Source organism: Argentina silus, assembly GCF_951799395.1.
Source record: "Argentina silus genome assembly, chromosome: 2".
NCBI lineage: Eukaryota > Metazoa > Chordata > Actinopteri > Argentiniformes > Argentinidae > Argentina > Argentina silus.
Window position 1 is genome coordinate 15,311,592 of NC_139656.1, and position 20,984 is coordinate 15,332,575.

The 20,984-nt window shown below is 39.2% G+C and overlaps 2 protein-coding genes across 3 annotated transcripts; one reads left to right on the forward strand and one right to left on the reverse strand.

Annotated features, from left to right (window-relative positions):
• Nucleotides 1-91: 91 nt before the first annotated feature.
• Nucleotides 92-6,458, forward strand: lin7c (lin-7 homolog C (C. elegans)). 2 transcript variants are annotated; one of them, XR_014554844.1, is made up of 6 exons: nucleotides 92-228; nucleotides 1,028-1,146; nucleotides 2,604-2,675; nucleotides 2,920-3,129; nucleotides 3,786-5,725; nucleotides 5,804-6,458. XR_014554844.1 is itself a non-coding variant. In XM_083692726.1 (5 exons), the coding sequence occupies exons 1-5, from the start codon at nucleotides 192-194 to the stop codon at nucleotides 3,951-3,953; spliced, it is 606 nt and encodes a 201-aa protein (XP_083548852.1). In that variant the 5' UTR covers nucleotides 92-191; the 3' UTR covers nucleotides 3,954-6,458. The 2 variants fall into 2 exon arrangements, 1 of the variants encoding a protein (XP_083548852.1); XM_083692726.1 differs by having other exon boundaries at nucleotides 3,786-6,458.
• Nucleotides 6,459-10,080: 3,622 nt separating this feature from the next.
• On the reverse strand, nucleotides 10,081-11,003 carry bdnf (brain-derived neurotrophic factor). Its single transcript, XM_083665435.1, has one exon. The coding sequence runs from the start codon at nucleotides 10,986-10,988 to the stop codon at nucleotides 10,179-10,181; it is 810 nt and encodes a 269-aa protein (XP_083521561.1). The 5' UTR covers nucleotides 10,989-11,003; the 3' UTR covers nucleotides 10,081-10,178.
• Nucleotides 11,004-20,984: the final 9,981 nt, after the last annotated feature.

Genomic DNA, 20,984 nt, shown 5'->3' on the forward strand with positions numbered 1-20,984 from the left:
AAGTAAAAACATTTTGATTGGTGTAAAAAAAAAAATATATATATATATACATCAACGCATGCGCAGATGTGTGGTCTTCCAACAATCCTCGTCCGTCGGTCTGTCCTCAGTGCTGTAATAATCACCAACTGCAACTGGATATTGTTTGCTAATTTCCTAGCTTTCCTGGACATTTCTCAATTTGAGATACAATGGCTTCGTTGGGGGAACCTGTCCGACTGGAACGAGGTAGCTAGCTAACTAATATTACACCAAAGTTAACCAGGACGCCTGCTTGACATATAACAACAAGCAATAGCTAGCCAACTAGCGGCTAAAGTAAAATGCTTACGTTAGTCGTCTAGCAAGGTTAGTCATTTCATTGTACTTGTGTCCCCAATGAAGGCAATCATGTTATTAGCGGCATTATGTGTTGTTATTGCGTTAGTTACTGTTACATTGGCCAGCTAGAGAGCATAACTAGACTATTTTATTGTGAATTGTAAACTTATGTTAGCTACTCATCCATCGTAGTATACCTAGAAGATCGCTAATCCTATTTCTCCACCAAGGGCGAGCAGCTACTGAGCTAGACAAGAAACCTTGGTTTGCTAATCTGACTTCAGACATATTTAAGATATACTTATCAATGTATGACATACCCAGCGCGGCGACCTGCTAACAGACGTCAACAACAACAGTAACATCACCAGACACTGGCGGTTGCACTAAAGTTAAACCATAGAAATACAATTCATCCTTCATTGCAGTTTGTTTGTGATGAAGCTATCTGTAGGTTATCTATACGTGTCTGCAAGCTGTTTTGACCAATATGATGGAGTAGGTGGTAATTAATGGCTATGCTTGTATGACGCTCTGTGGTTATTGAGGAACCTCACTAATGTACAGAATCCAAAACCAATAGTCATGACTCTTGTAGTAGAGTTGAAAGCATCTGCCTCAAGCAATTATTTCCCTAACCAACGTCTCAAAATCCATCTGGGTTTGGTAAGAACGCTCATGGTGGTCCACATGTTTTTTTCCACAGACATTTCCCGTGCTATTGAGTTGCTTGATAAGCTCCAGAGGACTGGGGAAGTGCCACCCCAGAAGCTGCAGGCCCTTCAAAGGGTCTTGCAGAGCGAGTTCTGCAATGCTGTGCGAGAGGTGAGTGAGAATTTGCTGTAAAATGTCCAGTGCTCAGCTAGTCACCCCACCAACTCGGGTGTTATTGTTTGAGCTAGGGCAGGAGGTTTTGTAGCCAAAGACGTAGTGCAGCTAGTTCCCTTATCACATGTTATTGCTTGAGCTAGGGCTTGAGTAGCCGGATAGCACCTCCTCTATGCAAATACTATGGACAGATAGTCTTGAGTCTGTCATGTATCGAAATACAAAATTACCCAGCCAAGACACGGATAATAAAATCCTTCTTTCACTGACTCTTAATGGTTCATTGGGTGGTTGTCCTTTGATGAACATCAAGCTTGACAAATGTGCCTTATAAATAAATAAAACCACTTTTCAACTACTCAAGGGGTATACAAAGAAACAAGCTAAGGGAGTTAGCCAGCTAACTTTAGCTTCAACTCGAGATTTGGTCAAAGTTAGCTCACAAACTCCCCTAGCTCGCTATTAAATTACTTTGCAATGGACATTTCTTCAAAGGGGACAACCACCCAAGAAATCCAACCCAACATGTCAAAGTCTTAGACTATAGCTGTGTTCCAAAACGCGTTCTTGCAGAGCGTATACCGTACTTGGTCCATAGGAATTGTATAGAGGAGGATGCTATCCGGCTAGGGCTTGATTCCCACAGTTATGTCTCCCATAGCTTTTATGAGATGGAATTGTCTGATTAATTCACTTTTTAATTTCAGCAAGATGAGGAACCCGGAATTTTACCCGAAATCCATTTTCATGTGTATTTCTGGTCAATTCATAATACATGTGCAATGTATCTCAAACTATCATTATTTCGGGTGCAGCTGCATATAACTATCTAAACGCGAGGTCTATGTTTACTTCCTAAAAAAGTCTCATACCGCATTAAAATACGTCAGACGAGAGTTTTTGCACTCCCACCCTGCTCTGCTATGCCAGTAATTCCCAGAGGGCAGTAGGCTCTTGTGCTGTTCAACAGAAGGACCTCGTGTGGGAGGGAGAGGGGAATCATGGGAGTTGTAGGAATTGAATCAAATGGGCAATTTGAAACATCAGGATTGATGAGGGCATTTAAAGCAAGATATCTTGACTCAGAGGTCGTTTTAAAACACTTTTTTTTTGGAATGTGTCTACTATTGAATAATGAAACCCTGTAATCCAGTGGATTTGTTGTTAACATTTTGCTTTAGGCTTGAAATATATTGCCCTCATGTGTCATGTAATTTCTTTGTAACGCCAAACAATGCACCACAAAGTGTTTGATCCTATTCACCATTTTGTTTTTTTCTGTCAAGAATAGTACATTTTGAGTCTACAGGCTCAGATACTCAGCTAAAAGTATATCCTCAATCTGCACAAACTAAACCTTCCAGTTTGATAAAGGAGGTAGAAATCTAGCTCTTGCCGATATGACTTTGAATGTTGACTAACCGTTGTTCTGCCTCTTCTCCTTGTCTCCTCAGGTGTACGAACATGTGTATGAGACAGTAGACATAAATAGCAGCCCTGAAGTCAGGGCTAACGCCACAGCCAAGGTACATCCAGATTAACTACCAATACTATAAATTAAAAATGCTATAAACTAAAATTGTATTAAACCGCAAAATACCCATATCACCTAGGATTGCATATGATTCATTACCAAACTAGTGTTAACATTTGTTCTCGGTCTATTCATTGTTAGGATATCATATCATACTATCTTCTCAATTAAATCAGCAGAAATATAAAGTATGATACAATATTGGGTTTAACCATCCCTCCTCTCTTTCATTGTAGGCCACTGTTGCAGCATTTGCAGCGAGTGAGGGGCACTCACATCCCCGTGTGGTTGAGCTGCCCAAGACAGAGGAGGGACTAGGCTTCAATATAATGGGAGGAAAGGAACAGAACTCTCCTATTTACATCTCACGCATCATCCCTGGGGGCATCGCTGACCGCCATGGGGGCCTCAAGAGAGGCGATCAGCTTCTCTCTGTCAATGGAGTGGTATGTGCATACGGACAAAAACTGAAATACTATATAAACTATGGATGTGAAGTATATAAGATTAATTGGACTAATTAATCAATTTATGCCATACATTTTTAGGAGGAAAAAATCCCCTAAAAAAAAAAATCTGACCAAGCACAAGAAGTTAAAGCTAAAATGAGTTGGAAGCTCGGTTCAAGCAATTCGCACCCATTTGCCTTCATCTATGGGAATAGGAATGGCAATTCGAAATATTGATTTGGAGGCCAGCATTTCATTGTCAAAGTTCATTGTAAACTTACCCTATTACTCTCCCACTCATTGTTAAATGACCACTTTTGGGTTTATTGTCTTGAAATGTTTAGAACATCTCTGACTAGAGAGAGTGAGGTAAAACATAAAGCAACATGTCCACATTAGATTAATATGTAGATTAATCAAATAAAAAAATCTCCTTAAATCGACTAACTGTCGTAATATAAACATGAATATATTGACCACACTTTTGTCGATCAATCTATACATTGTAGCAATGTGAACTTGGATAGGCTCAAGACTTGCTCTGTCTTTTCTATTCACCCAATTTACCTTCATGTTCTGGGTGAAGGCATAATTTTAATTTCAAACATCCTCACCTAATTGAGTTTTCTGTTTCCTCCTCTGTCTTGTTGCAGAGTGTGGAAGGGGAGCACCATGAGAAAGCTGTGGAGCTTCTCAAAGCTGCTCAGGGCACAGTCAAGCTGGTTGTCAGGTACACCCCTAAAGTTTTGGAGGAAATGGAATCACGCTTCGAGAAGATGAGGTCTGCAAAGCGCCGGCAACAGAACAGCTATCCCCAATAGTTCTCCCACAATTGACACCCAATTTCCACATCCCCTCCCTTCACCCAGCCATCTGTCCAAGTCTCACTTTCACCTCCCTCCTCAAACTTAGCATACTAAAACAAAGTTAAGTTTGTAGCCACTTGTATTATATTACTACTTTTTCTCTGGTATTTTCTACACCCCACCCATGCATCTTTTTACACTGTCCTACACACTGCAACTCAAGGTGAACACTAGATTTATCATATTTCTAAATGTAGTTGGTCATTCACGCTTTTACATGTGCATTACTTTTGGAACAGACATTTTGGATGCTTTTTGAGGACCTTTGAGACCAACCCCAAAGGTTCATTAATTGAAGAGGTGGTATTTTTTCTTTCAGTATAGCCTTTACAAAGTGCCTCAGGGCAAAACAAATGTATTTAATCTTGTACTGTCATTCAAATGGCCCTTATTTTATTTTAAAAGTCAGGTAAAATGAGAAGCCTTGCAGCACGTTTTACTGAGCATTTGTTGCAGTACACTTTGCACTCTATTTTCCACAGTAAACAATACATGATGGGTATAACAATGGGATTAAATGTTTGAACAGGGAATACATTTGTAATTTTCCTTTCCAAAACGACACTTAACTGTGCAAAATAACCCTAAAACGTTATTTTGGGCAACTTTTCTCACTAGAAATGAGGCCCATTATGTAGATGAGGATAGTTTTATCTTGTAAGCTTTTGTTTTTCCTTCCCTTGAAATAAATGGTAGGATAGTTGAGTAAATCTGTCCCTTTTAATATGCACAAATTCAATTTCTGTATTTTCTGATTCAAATGCGAACACAATTTACACATTACTGTTTAGTACATTGTAAATCCTCTTATTTCAAATCATTAAGAAATTGCTGAATTTATTTTTAACATCATGCTGTTTTCAATGTCTTACAAGCATAAAAAAGGATTTTGCTGTCCCTCATAAAATATTCAGCTCCCTCCAACTTTTGCATCCCATGAATCATTTACAGCCTTCAAATGCGTAGGTTTTCAGGGGGTTGGGAGAAGGCTCACTAAGATGTAGAGCACTAGATGCAAAATTCTGATAACCTTTTTCGCCTTATGACAGTTGTATACCGTTTCGAGACCTGAGGCTATCCTGACATTCGATATTTCAAGAGAGCAGTAAGTCAAAACCTTTTGAAACCAGAAGGGTATTTCGCAGAGAGGGTCAACTAAATCTTGAAATCCCATAGATAACTGTATTTAAGTGGCCCCCTTGCTATAAAATGCTAACTACTTCACTAAAACAACTGAAGTATGTGACTCTATCACACTCTATATTATAGATAATAACTTAACGTGCATGTAGAACCTAATGATAAAACACAACAATTTCCATTACCGCCTAACAGTTTATCTCAGAATTTCCAAGAGACAATTCACCAAATGATAGATATAATTTGGCATGCAGCTTGGAAGAATGGTCCTACCACTTCCATTTTTTCGCATGGTACAGTGCTCATGCTAAGCTATGGTTGACTAAATTAAGCCATACTTTTGATTGGTGACTCTCAGGACCAATTAAATTACTTGTTGGTGATGCATAGAATGAGGTAAATGTGCCATTTTGGTGAACTGTCACTTCAAGAGAAGACAAGTTGTCTCACTGATGTCAACAGATATCAGTTTGGGCATTTTAGTCTGGTTTGTGTTGTTATATTTTGAGTGTTAAAAATAGAATATTCATATTCAATAGCGTATTCAATATGTTAAAATTGTAGAATTTCATAATATACATTAAGCAGTCCTGGAAGGTTAGAGGGTCATTATAAATAAAAACAGCTCTGATACATGGAAATTCTGTCCTGAATCATTGCAAGAGGGAGGATATGATGCACTTAAGCATGAATCTAAGAAACAGTTTGATTTACTAACATTCGAACACCTTTTTTAGCTGAGTTAAAATGGTAATCATGACACTCTTATTATATTTCCGTCACTATAAATTTTAATCCCATTCATCAAGTTTGTTACTGTACATGTCAGCTTGTCCTTCAATACAACTAACTGTATTGTCCTACTGACATTGTAATAGGTTTCCCAGAATGTTCATCACAGTTACTTGGCCAACTCTGGCTTTGTGAAACGTCCCTCTAGTTTCTACCAGTAATTTCTGCTTATATTTTGGAAGGGTCAATAGAATATTTTTGTAAGTGTTTTCTTTTTATATTTTTCTCCTTTTTTACAAGTGATTTTGATGAGAAATTTCCAGAAATTATTTGTATTCCTTTTTTGAATGTGTTCTGTCCTTGTTTCGAGTACCAAGACCAAACTTGCAACATTTATGAGAACTATTTGATATCATATTGAATGTTTAATCTGCTAGTTTTGGATTGTTACTTAAAAAGTGTGGTGTTCTGAGTTTATTCTGTCCAGTTGTATTGCGTTACATTGATGTGGATGATGTATATAATGATGGTTTAGATCAAAATAACTAGATTCAAAGCTGCACAAAATAAATTATACAGTAAAGTGTTCTGTTTTGTATGTTTATTTTATTGAACTCACATTTTCAAAAAGTTGATAATATCACCTCTAGATCTAATCACTCAAATGAGAACAGGAACAGAAGCCATATGTTGTTGTACTTCATCTTGTAGCTCGGCAGCTTCCTAAGTTTTAGGTTAAATTAGATTAGATAGTCTTATTGTCTGTTGAATCAGAAATTAGCTTTACGTCAAACATGCATAAGGGTTTCAGCAGAATGTCAAGAAGAGGGCATTCATTTGACGAATGGACATAGTTAGCAGCATGTTTTTATGAACTTATCTATTAATTTATTTATCTGATCAATTACCTTTCAATTCGTTATTAAGTGTATTTGGGACATCATTCAGAGTAGAGTAGTAGTGTCGAAGAACCCCATGTAGTAAGTTTCAGAGGAATGGGAGGAATTTTCCCAGATGGGTTTAGATAAAGAATTGCAGCATGAAATTACTATATGTCTATATTATATTTAATTTGGTTGGTTATTTGATTCCATAGTACTGTGAAACACTATGTATTTTCTTTGTTTAAACAGGAAGAGCACACCAGGAATCCAACTGTTTGATGAGGGTACAATGAAAGTAGAGATGTAAGGTTCCTGTTTTTGATTGTCGCTTTGAGACATTTTGTTATTACAAAAGCGGCAATTACGAAATTACTATGTAACAACATATTAACACAATGCCAAGAGTAAATGCATTGTTACTACACAGATATAGAACAACTTAATATTAGTGTTACCCAATAAACATTTAAGACAAAAGAGCAATGTCTTTTTCTGACTGATTGAATGTTTTGGGGTTTCGTGAATTGTCATCAGGGTTGTAGTTTGAATGGCGATACTGAAATGCTATAATGGTATGTTGAATGTATAAGGTATTATGAGAACTGCATGTCAGACACTTCATATTAGGACCAAAATTGTTAATTTTTCACTGGGGCTCCACTTTGAAATGCGAATAGATTCCTGACGTGTTGAGACCTCTGACAAATCCCACTCATTTAAACCATGTGATTGGGAAAGCTAGGCATCAGTTGCAACACTTTGGTTATTGTATTGCAATTGGCTATTTGACAAAATATGATGTAATTCCATGAATTTTAAAATATTTTGAAATTAATGTCATGGTTTGACAACTTCTAATAACCCTGAAGGGAAAGGGTTGTTTCAAATACCTGAACTCAAAACTCCCATCTCCAGACATTTGAACACATACCTGTGATGATGGGACATCGGTGCTGGTCCATCCACAAGGCAGTCCTCCAATCAAGGATCCTGAATTCCATTTGATCTGATCAGGACCCAATTTAGTAGCAAATCATTCATGTCTGTGGGCATCGAGTTGCATGTTATGCCTCTTAAAGCCGTCAAGCATCAGTTTTTTTTTGTGTGTGTATATTATAGGCCCATGTAATGTATGTATGTGTCTCTGTATCTATGTGTGTATGTATGTACTGTATGTATACAATGTATACATGTATATAGGTACTGTATGTTTGTAAAGTGCCTACAGTATAGAACGTCTATACACCCTTTCAAAATGTTCACCTTTTGCTGCCCCGGAGTCTGGAATCTAAATACATTAAATGAGGATTTATTCTCACTGATCTGCACAGCCTACTGGACACTGTCAACTTGAAAGACATTTCAATAATTTATTAAAAATGAAAAACAGGGGGGCGCTTAGTGGCGTAGCACACTAATGCGCTTACCACGTAATCGCAAGGTTCCTGGTTCGATTCCGACCCTCGACCTATCTTGCATGTCATCCCTCCTCTCTCTCCCATCCTTCCTGTCAATCTCTACTGTCTCTGTCCCAATAAAGCAGAAATGCCCTAAAAACATATTGAAAAAAAAAAAAAAAAAAAAAAAACAGAAGAGCTGTTTGCAGACGTCTACACATCCCTTGCTGCGGCTCTCCTAAAATTAGCTCAAATGGACATTTTCAAGAAGTTACTGAATAAGTTGAATTGAGTATATCTGAGTGCTCATGATAATGATAATAGTTGATGGAACTTTGTTTGTCTTCGGATGGTCCCTAATTTGAATAGGCTGACACTACCAACTCAGCAAATTTCTTCATTTTCTCTTGATCCTGACAAACTCCCCAGTCACTGCTGATGACAAGCATACCCATTACATGATGCAGCTACCACTATTCTTCACGAGGGGTGGTGCGGAAACAGCAATGCGTGTGCTGGATTTACACCATATGTAATGCTTTGTTGTAAAACCCACATTTCCAGCCATGTATTTTTGCTGTATCATTTGAATTAATTGTTGCAAACACAATTAAGGATTTGAAATGGATTTTATTTAATGAAGGGACTCCTTCTGCCCACTCTGTTATAAACCTGTATTAAAGAGTGACTGGGATGGTGTTGTCCCATCCACTGGGCTTTTCCCTCTCGGCCATTCAATTTATTTGATTGTTTTTAAGTCTCTCCAGCCCTCAGGGTAACATTCCTGAGCAGTTTTGTTCCTGCCCATAAGCTCAGTTTGTAGTTACAGCCTGATCAATGCAGTGTGTCATTGATTCTCATTAAATTAAGGGACCCTTCAAAGACAATATTTTCTATCTATCATTATTGCACTCAGTTCAACTCAATTCAACTTAATGAGTAACTTGTTGAAGACATTTTTATATTTGAGAAAATTCTAGGAGAGCAAAGGGTAGTCTAGGTAGATTTACATTAAGCAAACAAGGGCTTATTTTCAATACATTTCTGAAATTATTTATTTCCTAATTTTTAATTTAAATCTAACTCTAACCCTGGGCCAAGAAAAGGTGAACATTTTGAAAGGAGGTCTAGACTTTGAATTGGCACTGTATGTATGTATGTATGTATGTATGTATGTATGTGCAGTATGCATGTATGTGCAGTATGCTTGTCTTTCTGTGTGTTTACGTTACCTAGAAATGCAGGGTTCAAACTTTATTGACATTGTTTTGCTTTTCAGTTGCCTATAGTCATTTTTATTTCTTCAAATATTTCAATTTAATATTGCAAACAACTTCACAACATACAAAATGAATTATGTTAATCCAGAAACATATGTCAATGAATAAATTGTATATATATATATTTTTATATATATATATATATATATATCTATATATATTCTTATATTTTGTCCTCTGGTGGGGATAAAAAAATAAACAGCAAAGCTTTGACAACAGCACCTTGACATAGTATGTAATTCCAACATTACCTTGAGAAGTTTAGAACAGTAAACAGATAAAGTACTTAGGAGGAAAACCCTTTTACTGTTGAGTATGTAAACGGAATGTTTTGGTCGGTATAATATCCTTTTTTTTCGTAAGTGGACAATATCTCAATTCACAATTGAAGCAGCATGCAAGTTTTTTCATATGGAACTCGTCCTCATCCTCACCTTTCTTTTTCTTCATTCTCAAGTTCTTGGCAACGTAAACAAATCACAATGTCTTGAGGAATGTGATATAGTAATTTAAACTGGGCGCAAATGACTGATCAGATCTTTTTTTTAATTGTTTACAAGGTCATGAATATGTTCAATAAATAGACTGTAGTATCACTTTTACTGTATAAACTTCATCTTTTTTTACATGCAGTCCATAAAATTTTCATTTGACGGAATAATTTACCCTGTTATGTATATATACAAATAGATATTTTCTCTTTACTCTCTTTTTTAAACTCTCAATAAAATCTATACATTATATACACTATCTTCCTCTTTTAATGGTCAATGTGCATACACACGAAGTGTCTATCCTTATAAACCGCCAGCCAATCTTCTTTTTGCTATCCATGGTGAGCGCTCGCACGTAGGACTGGGTTGTCCTGCATTGGGAGTTATAATGCCGCTTGTCTATTCCACGGCAGCCCTCCTTTGTGTACCCCATAGGGTTGCATTTGGTCTCATAAAAGTATTGCTTCAGTTGGCCATTGGGGACAGGGACCTTTTCTAGGACGGTAACGGTCTGCCCAGACATGTCTATTGCCGTCTTTTTGTCCACAGCTGTCACCCACTGGCTAATACTGTCACACACACTGAGCTCTCCACGCCGCGAGGGGTCAGAGTGACGCCGCACTCTCATGGACATGTTCGCGGCGTCCAGGTAGTTTTTGTATTCCTCCAGGAGAAAGAGCAACGGCGGCTCCAAAGGCACTTGGTTGCTGATCATCACCCGCGACGCGTACAGGTCGACATCCTTGGTCTCCGTGGTGACCACAGAGGATGGACCCCCTCCTTCCTGGCCCTTGTCAGCCCCTGGCCCCAGCTGTGCCGCTTCTCCCTCCACCTCCAACAGCTCCTCAATCACTTGCTCAAACGTGTCTGTGAGTGAGGGCAGTCCCCCACGCTGGCCCGGCCCACCCCCGCTCTGTGGAGTCCCGTGGCCCCGTCCAGCCGTCACTGCGGCACCCAAGTAGCCTTCCGTCCGGTGGCCCCGCATGCCCGGAGCGTCTCTCATGGGTGCAGCTCTCATGCAACTGAAGTATGAAATAACCATAGTAAGGAACAGGATGGTCATCACTCTTCTAACCTGGTGGAACTGGATAGAAAAAGACAGAGAGAGGGAGGGGGATGAGAGGGGGAAGAGGGGGAAATATTAGTGCAACTCTTGAGCATATACAGGTATACAGGACACTACACATAAAGTTTCTTATTTTTTCAGTTATATGTAAAGTCTCCCACACAGCTTTCCACAGTGTGCTTACATAAAATCTTGAAGTTGGTAAACAACCCAATGGTATTCCTTCCATTAACTCACTCATTTGTGACTGCTCTTATGGCCTCATTAGATGATGCATGTTCATCAACTCCACCATTATTACAAGAGCAACAGCCTGTCCATTGATTGCCCACTTTTATTTGGCCATCTTGCAAACCACAGTTTAAGTGACCACAACACACAAACAAACAGGATTGGACGTCTTCAACCCGAACCACCTACATGTACAACCAAGTTTCATCAGTTGTGCTTGTGAACAACTGGGTTGCTTCATGTCTGTTCTCCATCTGTTCATATACAAAGCTTCCCCTCACTTTTCTCTGTTGCCAGCCTGACACAAAGGCCCCAGAAGCACCATCAAGGGATGCTGACAACAGCGTTTTCAAACTGAGGCCAAGTTTTTCTTTTTTTACTAGGGGGTGGGGGTAGCTAAGCATCACACTTTTAATGCCAAAGCATTTAGATTGTCAATGATCTCCTAAGAGGTTTTAAAATGGTCCTTTTAAAAAAATAACAACAACCTAATTTGTTAAAAAATGATTATGTCAATTTGATATGGTAGTTAATGAAAGTAGGTATGCACTGACAACGGTACAGGCCAAATAGCATAGTACTGTATGAAAGTAAGAGGGGCTCTCACACGGTTCATGATCCTACATTGACTATTGCATGCCCACTTTGCCTGATATGCACCACTTTGAATATCAACTGTGCACTTCCTCCTTTTACAGAATGAAGGAAATTACTAAGAACCATTAGTACATATACTGTAATGGTAGAACTAATTATACATTAGTAGAATCCCACCATATTCCATTAAGATGTGATGAGTATCTTATGTGTTATGCAAGAACTATTAAGTAATAACCATAACATTCTTGAAACTGCACCCAGGGTCAGGCTACTTATATAGCAATTATCTCTCTCTCATGTTTTCATTGGAAGATTATTCACATTATTGTTTGTGTTAATGATTTGGGTTAACAAACTATCATAAATGTTAGGTGGTCTGTATGCTTGAATAACAATTGCATCAAATTATACCATGTTTTCAATTTCACTTCATGTAGCCAAACAATTGTATTTTCATATGTTACCCTGCCTTCACACCAGATTTCCCACAGGGATAGTAAAGACTTATTGATTGATTGATTCTGTTTCTGGCAAATCAATGTTTTCTGAGTGATTCTGTGATAGGCAACCAATCTTTGTTGTAAAACAAACACAAAGCTAAACTTGATAGGGGAGAATGAAGGAGCAAGGTTTATTGAGGGACAGAGAGAAAGAGAGATGTCTGGAGAGATGGATGGTACAGGAAGAGAGGGAAACTGACAGGGCAGCAGGGGGAACTGACAGGGAGCCAGGAAGATGCTGGGAGGTAAAGTGAAGAGAGGAAATACTTGTGCATCCTATGCCAGTGCCCACGCTATCAGATGCGCACACTTTTGGTTTAAGGCTTTGCACGGCTGATCACATACACAGTAAACAGACATTGCAAGAGGAAGAGAGAGAATACCACAAGGGCCCAGCCGAGCCAAAATACACACATCCTCTTCATCCAGTTTATCCCCAGCTCACAGAAGCATCCCTTACCTTTGAGTCGCCCCTATGATTCACAGCAAATCAACACATCCGTGGACACACAGTCACACATATGAACGCAACCACAATGAAAAATCTAGCTCTCGCCTTCCAGAGGGGGGCATTTAAAAATAGCCACGGCAAGGCTTTGACTGCACTCTGCATGCCGTCCTTCTTGTGTCCCGACCCAATGTAGGAATATGCTTCGAGCAGATCCGCTCTCCTACCAGGCAGCGCGGGCGGAAGGACCTTAGCAAAAGGGAGGGGTGCACCCCACCTAAAAAGCATTTGTTTCATTCTTAATTGGTGTCTGGGGCCGTGGCTGCGATTAGCCAACGCCACAGTGACTGCCATAGAGATATTGGGTCTATAAATAGGCGTGCTGGGAGTCTCACAGTCTCGATTCAGAATATCACATCCTTCTCCTTAATGAGCCGCTGAGTCCCTGAGCTCAGTGACGCGCTTCTCCAGAGTGTGAGTGTGTGTTGGGGGGATGGGAGGGGTTGGTTTGGATGTGTTTGCAGGGGGATGGGGGCATCTTTCCTCTCATCGACAATAACAACCTTGGAGACAAAACACAGCCAAGCTAAATATGAGGAGCAAATAATTCTAAAATCATCTACATATTCTCTAATATGATAATAAATCAATTCTGACCAGCCCATTGGCTACCCGAGTTTCATTGGGTTTAGATGTGACAGCTGCTATCATTCTGATTTGACAGCATTTGTACACCTGTCAGTCCTGTTCAATAATCAAGTATGTTCTCATCAGATCTCCTGTTACAAAAGGTTACTCAAGAGATTAAGAAATCCTGGGAAGGGGTGGTGTGGTGTTGGGAGGGGGGGGTCAAACTTCATGTAGAAGATGCTGCAGATGTAGCCCTACTTATTCCCTAATAGATCACAGGGGTACGATTGCAGTAGCAGGGGGTGGGGAGTGCAAGCGTCATTTCGCAGCATAACAACCGCGGATGACGTCTCTCCCAGGTCTCCATAGGGGAGAGGATGGAGGGGAGGGGTGTTGGGGGCAGTGCCACTCATCAGTGCGCAATTGCTTGCCAGTCCTTTGGGCCTCCTCACACCGGGAACAACAAACGATTTTATTTCTAACTTGCCTATTTCCTGTTTCCATCAGGAGAATCAATATGGCTTATGCTCTCAATCAACATCCTGTTAAAATGCAATCTAGCCGATGAATCACTTTATTGCTGTGGGACTGTCTGGGAATAACCAAGACCTATATCTAATTCAAACCAAAGTAAAACTGATGACTGGTTATTTCTGATTTAATTTATCTGATGTGAGAACATCTTAAACTCTGCATTTGATTTTGCTGTCATATTTTCCATCTCCAGAGGCCATTTTTTTTTTTTGATTTAATCCAGATCAATATAATCTTGGGTTGTGTTCAATTCTATTTTCCTCATCAGATTCTACTCTTCCACACTTTTGAATTAAATTTACATTTACATTTACAAATTGTATGTATAGTACATGAGTGGGAGAGAGAACATGTGGGAGAGAGAACATGTGGGAGAGAGAACATGTGGGAGAGAGAACATGCTTAGAAAAGTAATGGATGACCAATAAAATGATATTTTCTTTCCAGTGGTATTGGGTGTGTTCAAAACACTCCTCTAAGCATTCTGCAGTGAACTTTCATGAGAGTTGATGGATTTCAACATTACGATCGTTGAGTGGCAGGAATTGGCTATGACACATTTGGATAAGCAGCTGTTGAATTGTTTTCAGAGCTGGTAAGGCTGGATGACTGGGTTCAGAAATGGCTGGTTACCTGGCAGTATTTGCTCTTCATGCCAGGTGGGGATTAGAGAAAAACCCTCCTTTGACAGAATGCTGAAAAGTGTCTCTTAAAACATTAAAGGACTAGCATAGTGAGTGTTACTGTAAACACTCTCCTGCTCCAGACCAATGCGCAAAACTCAACACATGCCATTTTATGTTTTCATTTGTACAGTTATATATTGTGGCTGAAGAACCATATACAAGTAAAATAAACATATCTATTGTGTACCACAAAACGTCTTTGAATGTGCACACCAAATTTCAACAAAGAATACAGATTTTGTCTGAAGTCTAGTTTTCTTCATGTATCACTAACCACATCTATTTCCATTTCCAGTAAATGTTTATACATGTTTCACTTTGAGGACACACTGTCTTCGGATCATCCAAGACCCCTACCAGTTTTGTTACATGACTACACCAACAAGTATTTTCCTGTTCAATCCATCTAATGTGTAGCAGTCTGCATACCAAAGACACTTCAAATAAGACCTTACATTTTCTCTCAATACACCTATTTAAAAAGGAAATGACTGAACTTTCACTACATCTCAACAACCAAAATAAAGTATGTAAAAAGCCATTATTCTGTATCAGTAATAGCTCACACATGTGTAGTCAAATTTTGGAGAGATCTGTTCCCCGTCTGACATTGTTGCGGACAGTGTAATGGATGAGTATTACCATCACCAAGATCTCCTCCAGGCAAACTCTGGCATGACAAAAATGTCATGACCACATACAACAACATGTGGAGGATATAGACCAATTGGGTCTCGCTTTTCATCCACAGACAAGCATGTACTGTGTGCCTCTTCCTCTCTACTTTCACTGAGGCAATATAACTTTGAATTTGTTATTCTGTTGGCGCCAATGCTATCAAGACAACAAGGGAAATTACTTATAACCCACAGCTAAACAGTATTCCATGTAATTATAAGCATAGAGTGTTCCTAGGAAGTGCTATAAACATGTATCATAAACAATAAGGCCTACAAGAATCAATCTGTCAAACAGTGAGCATTCCAGTGAATTCATGTCCAAGATAAGACCTATAGTCTCTCTATGTTTTTTTAAAAATATATTTACAACCCTTGGGAATGTAAACAATTTTAGCCATGGGAGGGAGCAACATGCCCTCAAAGTAACGTTGCTTTTGTCACAGATGTTTGCTATCTTCTTTACATAGTCTATCAATTGACCTGTTGTTTGCCAATTGAGTGTAGTTTAAAAAAAGCTTTCGAAAATCTAAGCGCATTAGACCTACTTTCAGAGTAACGGCGTCAAGCAGTTTCCAAATATTTGCGCTAGATGGCGCATGAGACCACGGAAATTTTTAAAGACATTGAACGCTGCAAAATATTTTCTGTCTCCCTCTTTCGCTCTCTTAAACGCGTACACACACGCTCGATACGACACAAACACACACACGCACGCACGCACGCACGCACGCACACACACACACACACACACACACACACACACACACACACACACACACACACACACACACACAGTAAAACCAAAGAGAGGATAAGGGCATGTAAGAAAACTCAACCAAGTAGCCTAGTAGATTAGATTGCAGACAACAAGGCAAATTTGATAGATAGATAGATAGATAGATAGATAGATAGATAGATAGATAGATAGATAGATAGATAGATAGATAGATAGATAGATAGATAGATAGATAGGTCGATCGAGAGAGAGAGAGAGACTGTCAGACAGAGACAGACAGACAGACAGACGGACGGACGGACGGACGGACAGATAGATAGATAGATAGATAGATAGATAGATAGATAGATAGATAGATAGATCGATAGAGAGCACTTTACGTCTGCAAAATGATAATAGCCCAATAATCCAGAATCAATTCGAAACCATAACGCATTGATTACCATAAGGTTGCCGTTGTGCGCCAAAACTGGCGTATTGTAACCTACTTTTGGCACTGTTTCCAACTATCATTTGACGCAATGTCTGCGACAACAACCACACTCCATTCATAAACATGTTAAAATAGCAATCATTTCATGTAATATGAAATAAACATTTGGTCATCAAACCTTAACTATGTTTACTTGGCGAACAGCTATTAGGGCGCCGTTGAGTGGTTCTTCAGCTAGAGCGCAAAATATTTCATAATTGAGGTATTTTCCGCGCTCCTTGATAATTGCGCCACCGCTCCATCTAGGGATTCGTTTTTAATCCGTATATTCATCCTCGCCTTGTGAGGTTATCCGGTCTAGGAGAGAGCTAGACCAACGCTGCAGGGTATAGCTGAGCGTAAGGTCTCAAGTTTCCTATAAAGTCTTAATGAGTAGGCTACATCAAACTTTTTTTTCATTCGCTTATAACCCTGTCTGGTTTTTGAAAATTGAATTGTGAGAAGGATACATTCCAATCACATGTAGATTACTGAACATGTGTTGTGCCAATTAGATAAGAAGAACATTCATGTTTATGGGATATCAAAGGTTAGTGCTGAATTTTAAGGAATCTGGTCTCTAGATATTGACTAGTTCTATTGCTTCAGTACAAATGATGCAACAGCTGAAGTTATAAAGTGTATGTAGGCTACATTCCATATGACCATACGAATAACATTTACTCTAGCCTATGTGAGTTAGCAATGCTATACAGGGGGGATATAGGTGTCATGACAAAATGTACAACCCTTCGCATTTCTCATTAGTATACATTAGACGTTTTTTTCTATAATTACCTCCACTGACCCCGTTCTTGGTCCCTATTAGAAATTCAATTAACATAATAACACCGTTTTTTTATTCATGAACAAGAGGATAGAGTTACAGCTCAAGCTGCGGCGGAGTCTGCGTTTTAAGGATCCCCAACTTGACTAGCCTACTTTTAAAAGAGATCCCCACTCCAAAACGAGCATATCGCCACAGCAGAACAAAGTGATCAAACAAGTCTAGCAAAAACATACCTTTTACTGCCCAGTCGTAAAGGAGACCATTCAACAGGACAGTGTCATCTGGGATGTTTTGGACCAACCCCTGTGTAATTACTTAAGCGATATTTTCCCTGTACTCTGCGACAGCTTCAGGATATCTTTTCAGCTTTCGAGCAAATAGATTAAATTATTGATGGTGGAAATTGCATGGTTGAGGTAATGGACTCCCATGGCTGCGCGGCTCCTATGGAGATCGCTGGAAACAGAAGGGGTTGCATGCTATACCCTGCGCCGCAACGGCACAACGCGATGAGAGACCTCTTGAGCCTGAAATGACGACTGTATCCCTTGCAACTACAGTAACTTACTACACAATGACGTTGCAACATGTGACTCGCCGCTGGCTGACTGGTTGCCACCAAACTCGGTTTCTAGAGCCCTATAGTGGAACCACTAAGAGTCGTCCACTGTGCGTTTCTTTCTGCCTTGGTCTACAAATACTGTGAACAAAGCTGCGGGATAAGGAACGCATTGACGTCTCCTCAATGTTTAACTGAAACCAGAGTTGATATTTCTTGCGATAAATATAGGTTACACAAAAATGAGCGCATAGTCGGCACCAAAACAGAATAGACTACACAGCTACATTTCTTGAACTTGCAGTTACTTTGCAGTTGTCCAATATAGTCTAATGCGCACATAGTCTCACAATGTGGTATAAGATGTGTAGAAATGTTTAAATTACATTGTTCATTACATCTCCGTTATCTTTAAAGTCAGACATGCCACGCTTGGTACATATATTGCAATTAGTTGCAATATTGAGTTTCCAGTTCGTATGAATTGTTTAAAAAAAAAAAAAAACGTTTAAACGTTTAAAAAAACAATGTCCTAACACACTTATGACAGGACCTTTGAGCCAATAGAATTCAGCAGCTTGCCTTGGACTACACTTAGGTTACACATACATAAAGCCTGCCTGTAGACATAGAAAAAGCAAGCAAAATAACTTAAATAAAGCCAAACTTCAAATATAGTATGAATCATATCCCTTGCCCTTATAATCAACTTCAAACTGCCAGCAATTTGCCAGATAATGGTAGATTAAATTAACTTGTTCTCTCTAACTTTAAGAACCTAGGCTACAGAATGATAAATCATGAAACAAAAAACAATTGCACAACAAAAGATAGATAACGCCATAGGCATGTACATCTGGGTAAAAGCACACTTTCTTTGTTGAATTTACTGATTTATTTCCCTGAATATCTCATCTTGTACACCCATTTGATCCTGCAAGAAATAGGCAATTGATACTAGCTTTTGGGATAAGCATACAGTACATTGTTTGAGATACAGGGGATGTTCTTTGGAGAAGTTAAGGGATGACGAGATAAGGCTGTGAACTCCGTCTCAGTCCCCCAGTTGCACACAAGACTTAAAAATGAAGGAAAAGGCTCATTATCCTTGTGCTTTGGACCTCCTCCAATGAAAGATTTATTCTGATGTGTTTGCTATATGGCCATCATGATTCTTCTCTGTACAAGTTAATGAGGTGGAGGGCTCTTAGTTGGCATCTAGCAGTATGGGAGTGGATGCTCACACCTGCTCTGTGATGCACTCCACCTCCAACACACCCGGGGACATGCCAAGATGAATATAGCCCTCCCCGAAGGATCACAGGAGGCGAGGGCAAACTCTGGATGACAAACAGTTGCATCAGCAATCGCTGAGCGACATGACTCCAAAAATTAAAAAAAACCTTGCACACTGCGCACGGGGGCTGTTCCAACCAGGTAATTCATAAATAAATCACTTGGCATCTCATTAGAAGTACAAAAACAACAACATGGTCTCTCATTTCTGCAAATACAGCACAAAGCAAGGTGGCATTTCAAGTGGGAAACTAAGGAGACTTAGCGTTTACATAACAGACATTTGTTTGAGGAGTTTAATTAGCAGTTCATGTTGAACTTTTAGTTTAGTTTAGAAAGGTGTCTGATTTGCAACAGGAATGTATAGATGTATAGAACCATCTATACATTTTTAAATGAGGCCCATGAGTCACACAGTGTTAGTAAATTCCACGCACTAAAGAATTAGTAAATGCAGTCACTGTCAATCTCTTTGTGCATGCATAAACATACTGTATACAGTATTTGATGAAGACCCATAAACGCACATGCACTCAGGCACACACACACACACACACACACACACACACACACACACACACACACACACACACACACACACACACACACACACACTCATCCAACCTCATAACAAATTTGATGCATACACACACCTTACACACAAAGAAGGGAAAAAAGTTGAAACCTTAACCTGCCAATCATGTTCATGTCTCTTTAGGTTGGGTTGCTAGTGACAATTAATTTTATTCATATGCACTTTTCACCAGCCCTTGAAGTGCCCTATATTTTGTATGGATTTACTTCACACTGATGGGCACAAAACCTACCCATGCTGTAAATTAGAAATATATGATAGATAATTTAAACGGGTATGAACCACTTTTTTTGCAGGGACGCATGTAACACTTTACATCCTACAAATGTCAATACTCATGAAAAGCACTTACACCTACAGTAGAGTGTGTGGCTGACAAGGGCCACATTCAGTATGCATCAATAACCTACAGCCCTTAACCTACAGTGGAACTCACCTTGACACAACCAACTGACACACTGCAGTAATTCAGCTAAAAGAAGATCCTTATGCTGTATTAAGAGTGACAAACCACACTTACTTTCAGCATAGGATTTTAGAATAATAATACATTTTCAAACAATCAGCATTCTACACAATACACAACATAGAGTGAGCATCAATCTTGAATTCATGGTTGAAGTTAGAAGGGAGTTATCCAATGCTATCTTCTGTCCAGTCATTTTGTAACATTGCATGTCTTGGACCGACGCAACTTATTCATGATTTTCACCATTCTACCAAGTGGGTGAATGATGCAATTATTATGTAAGTTGTACATGTAAGTTACCATGTAAGTTTATATGAGATAGATAAAGATATTCCTCTAAAGACCTAGGACCATTAGCAATGTCAGCGAGTGAAAATGTGGTTCTAACAGTCTCTTAGGCAGAAAAACCTTTCAGACAATAAGACTTTTTAAAATGCACTTTAACAATGTATTCTACCTTAGAGAAACTCTTTTCACACAACATACAGATATCAACTAGCTAAAGCTATGACAGGAAACACACAGCAGGTATGCTTCTATCCTGACAGGCTGCCTGCTCTCTACTGAACAACTGCAAATGCCCAAATGAACTGATGACACTACAAACTTGCATATCTTTTCATACCCTCTCTTGCCAACTGCAGCATAGTGCTAATAAATCAGCAATGACAAGACCCTCACTGTGCAAGGAACATTTTATTATGTTCCCTTCAGATACCTCATGGATATTTGCAGATTGTAAAATAAACTTTACTTCAACAACGTAG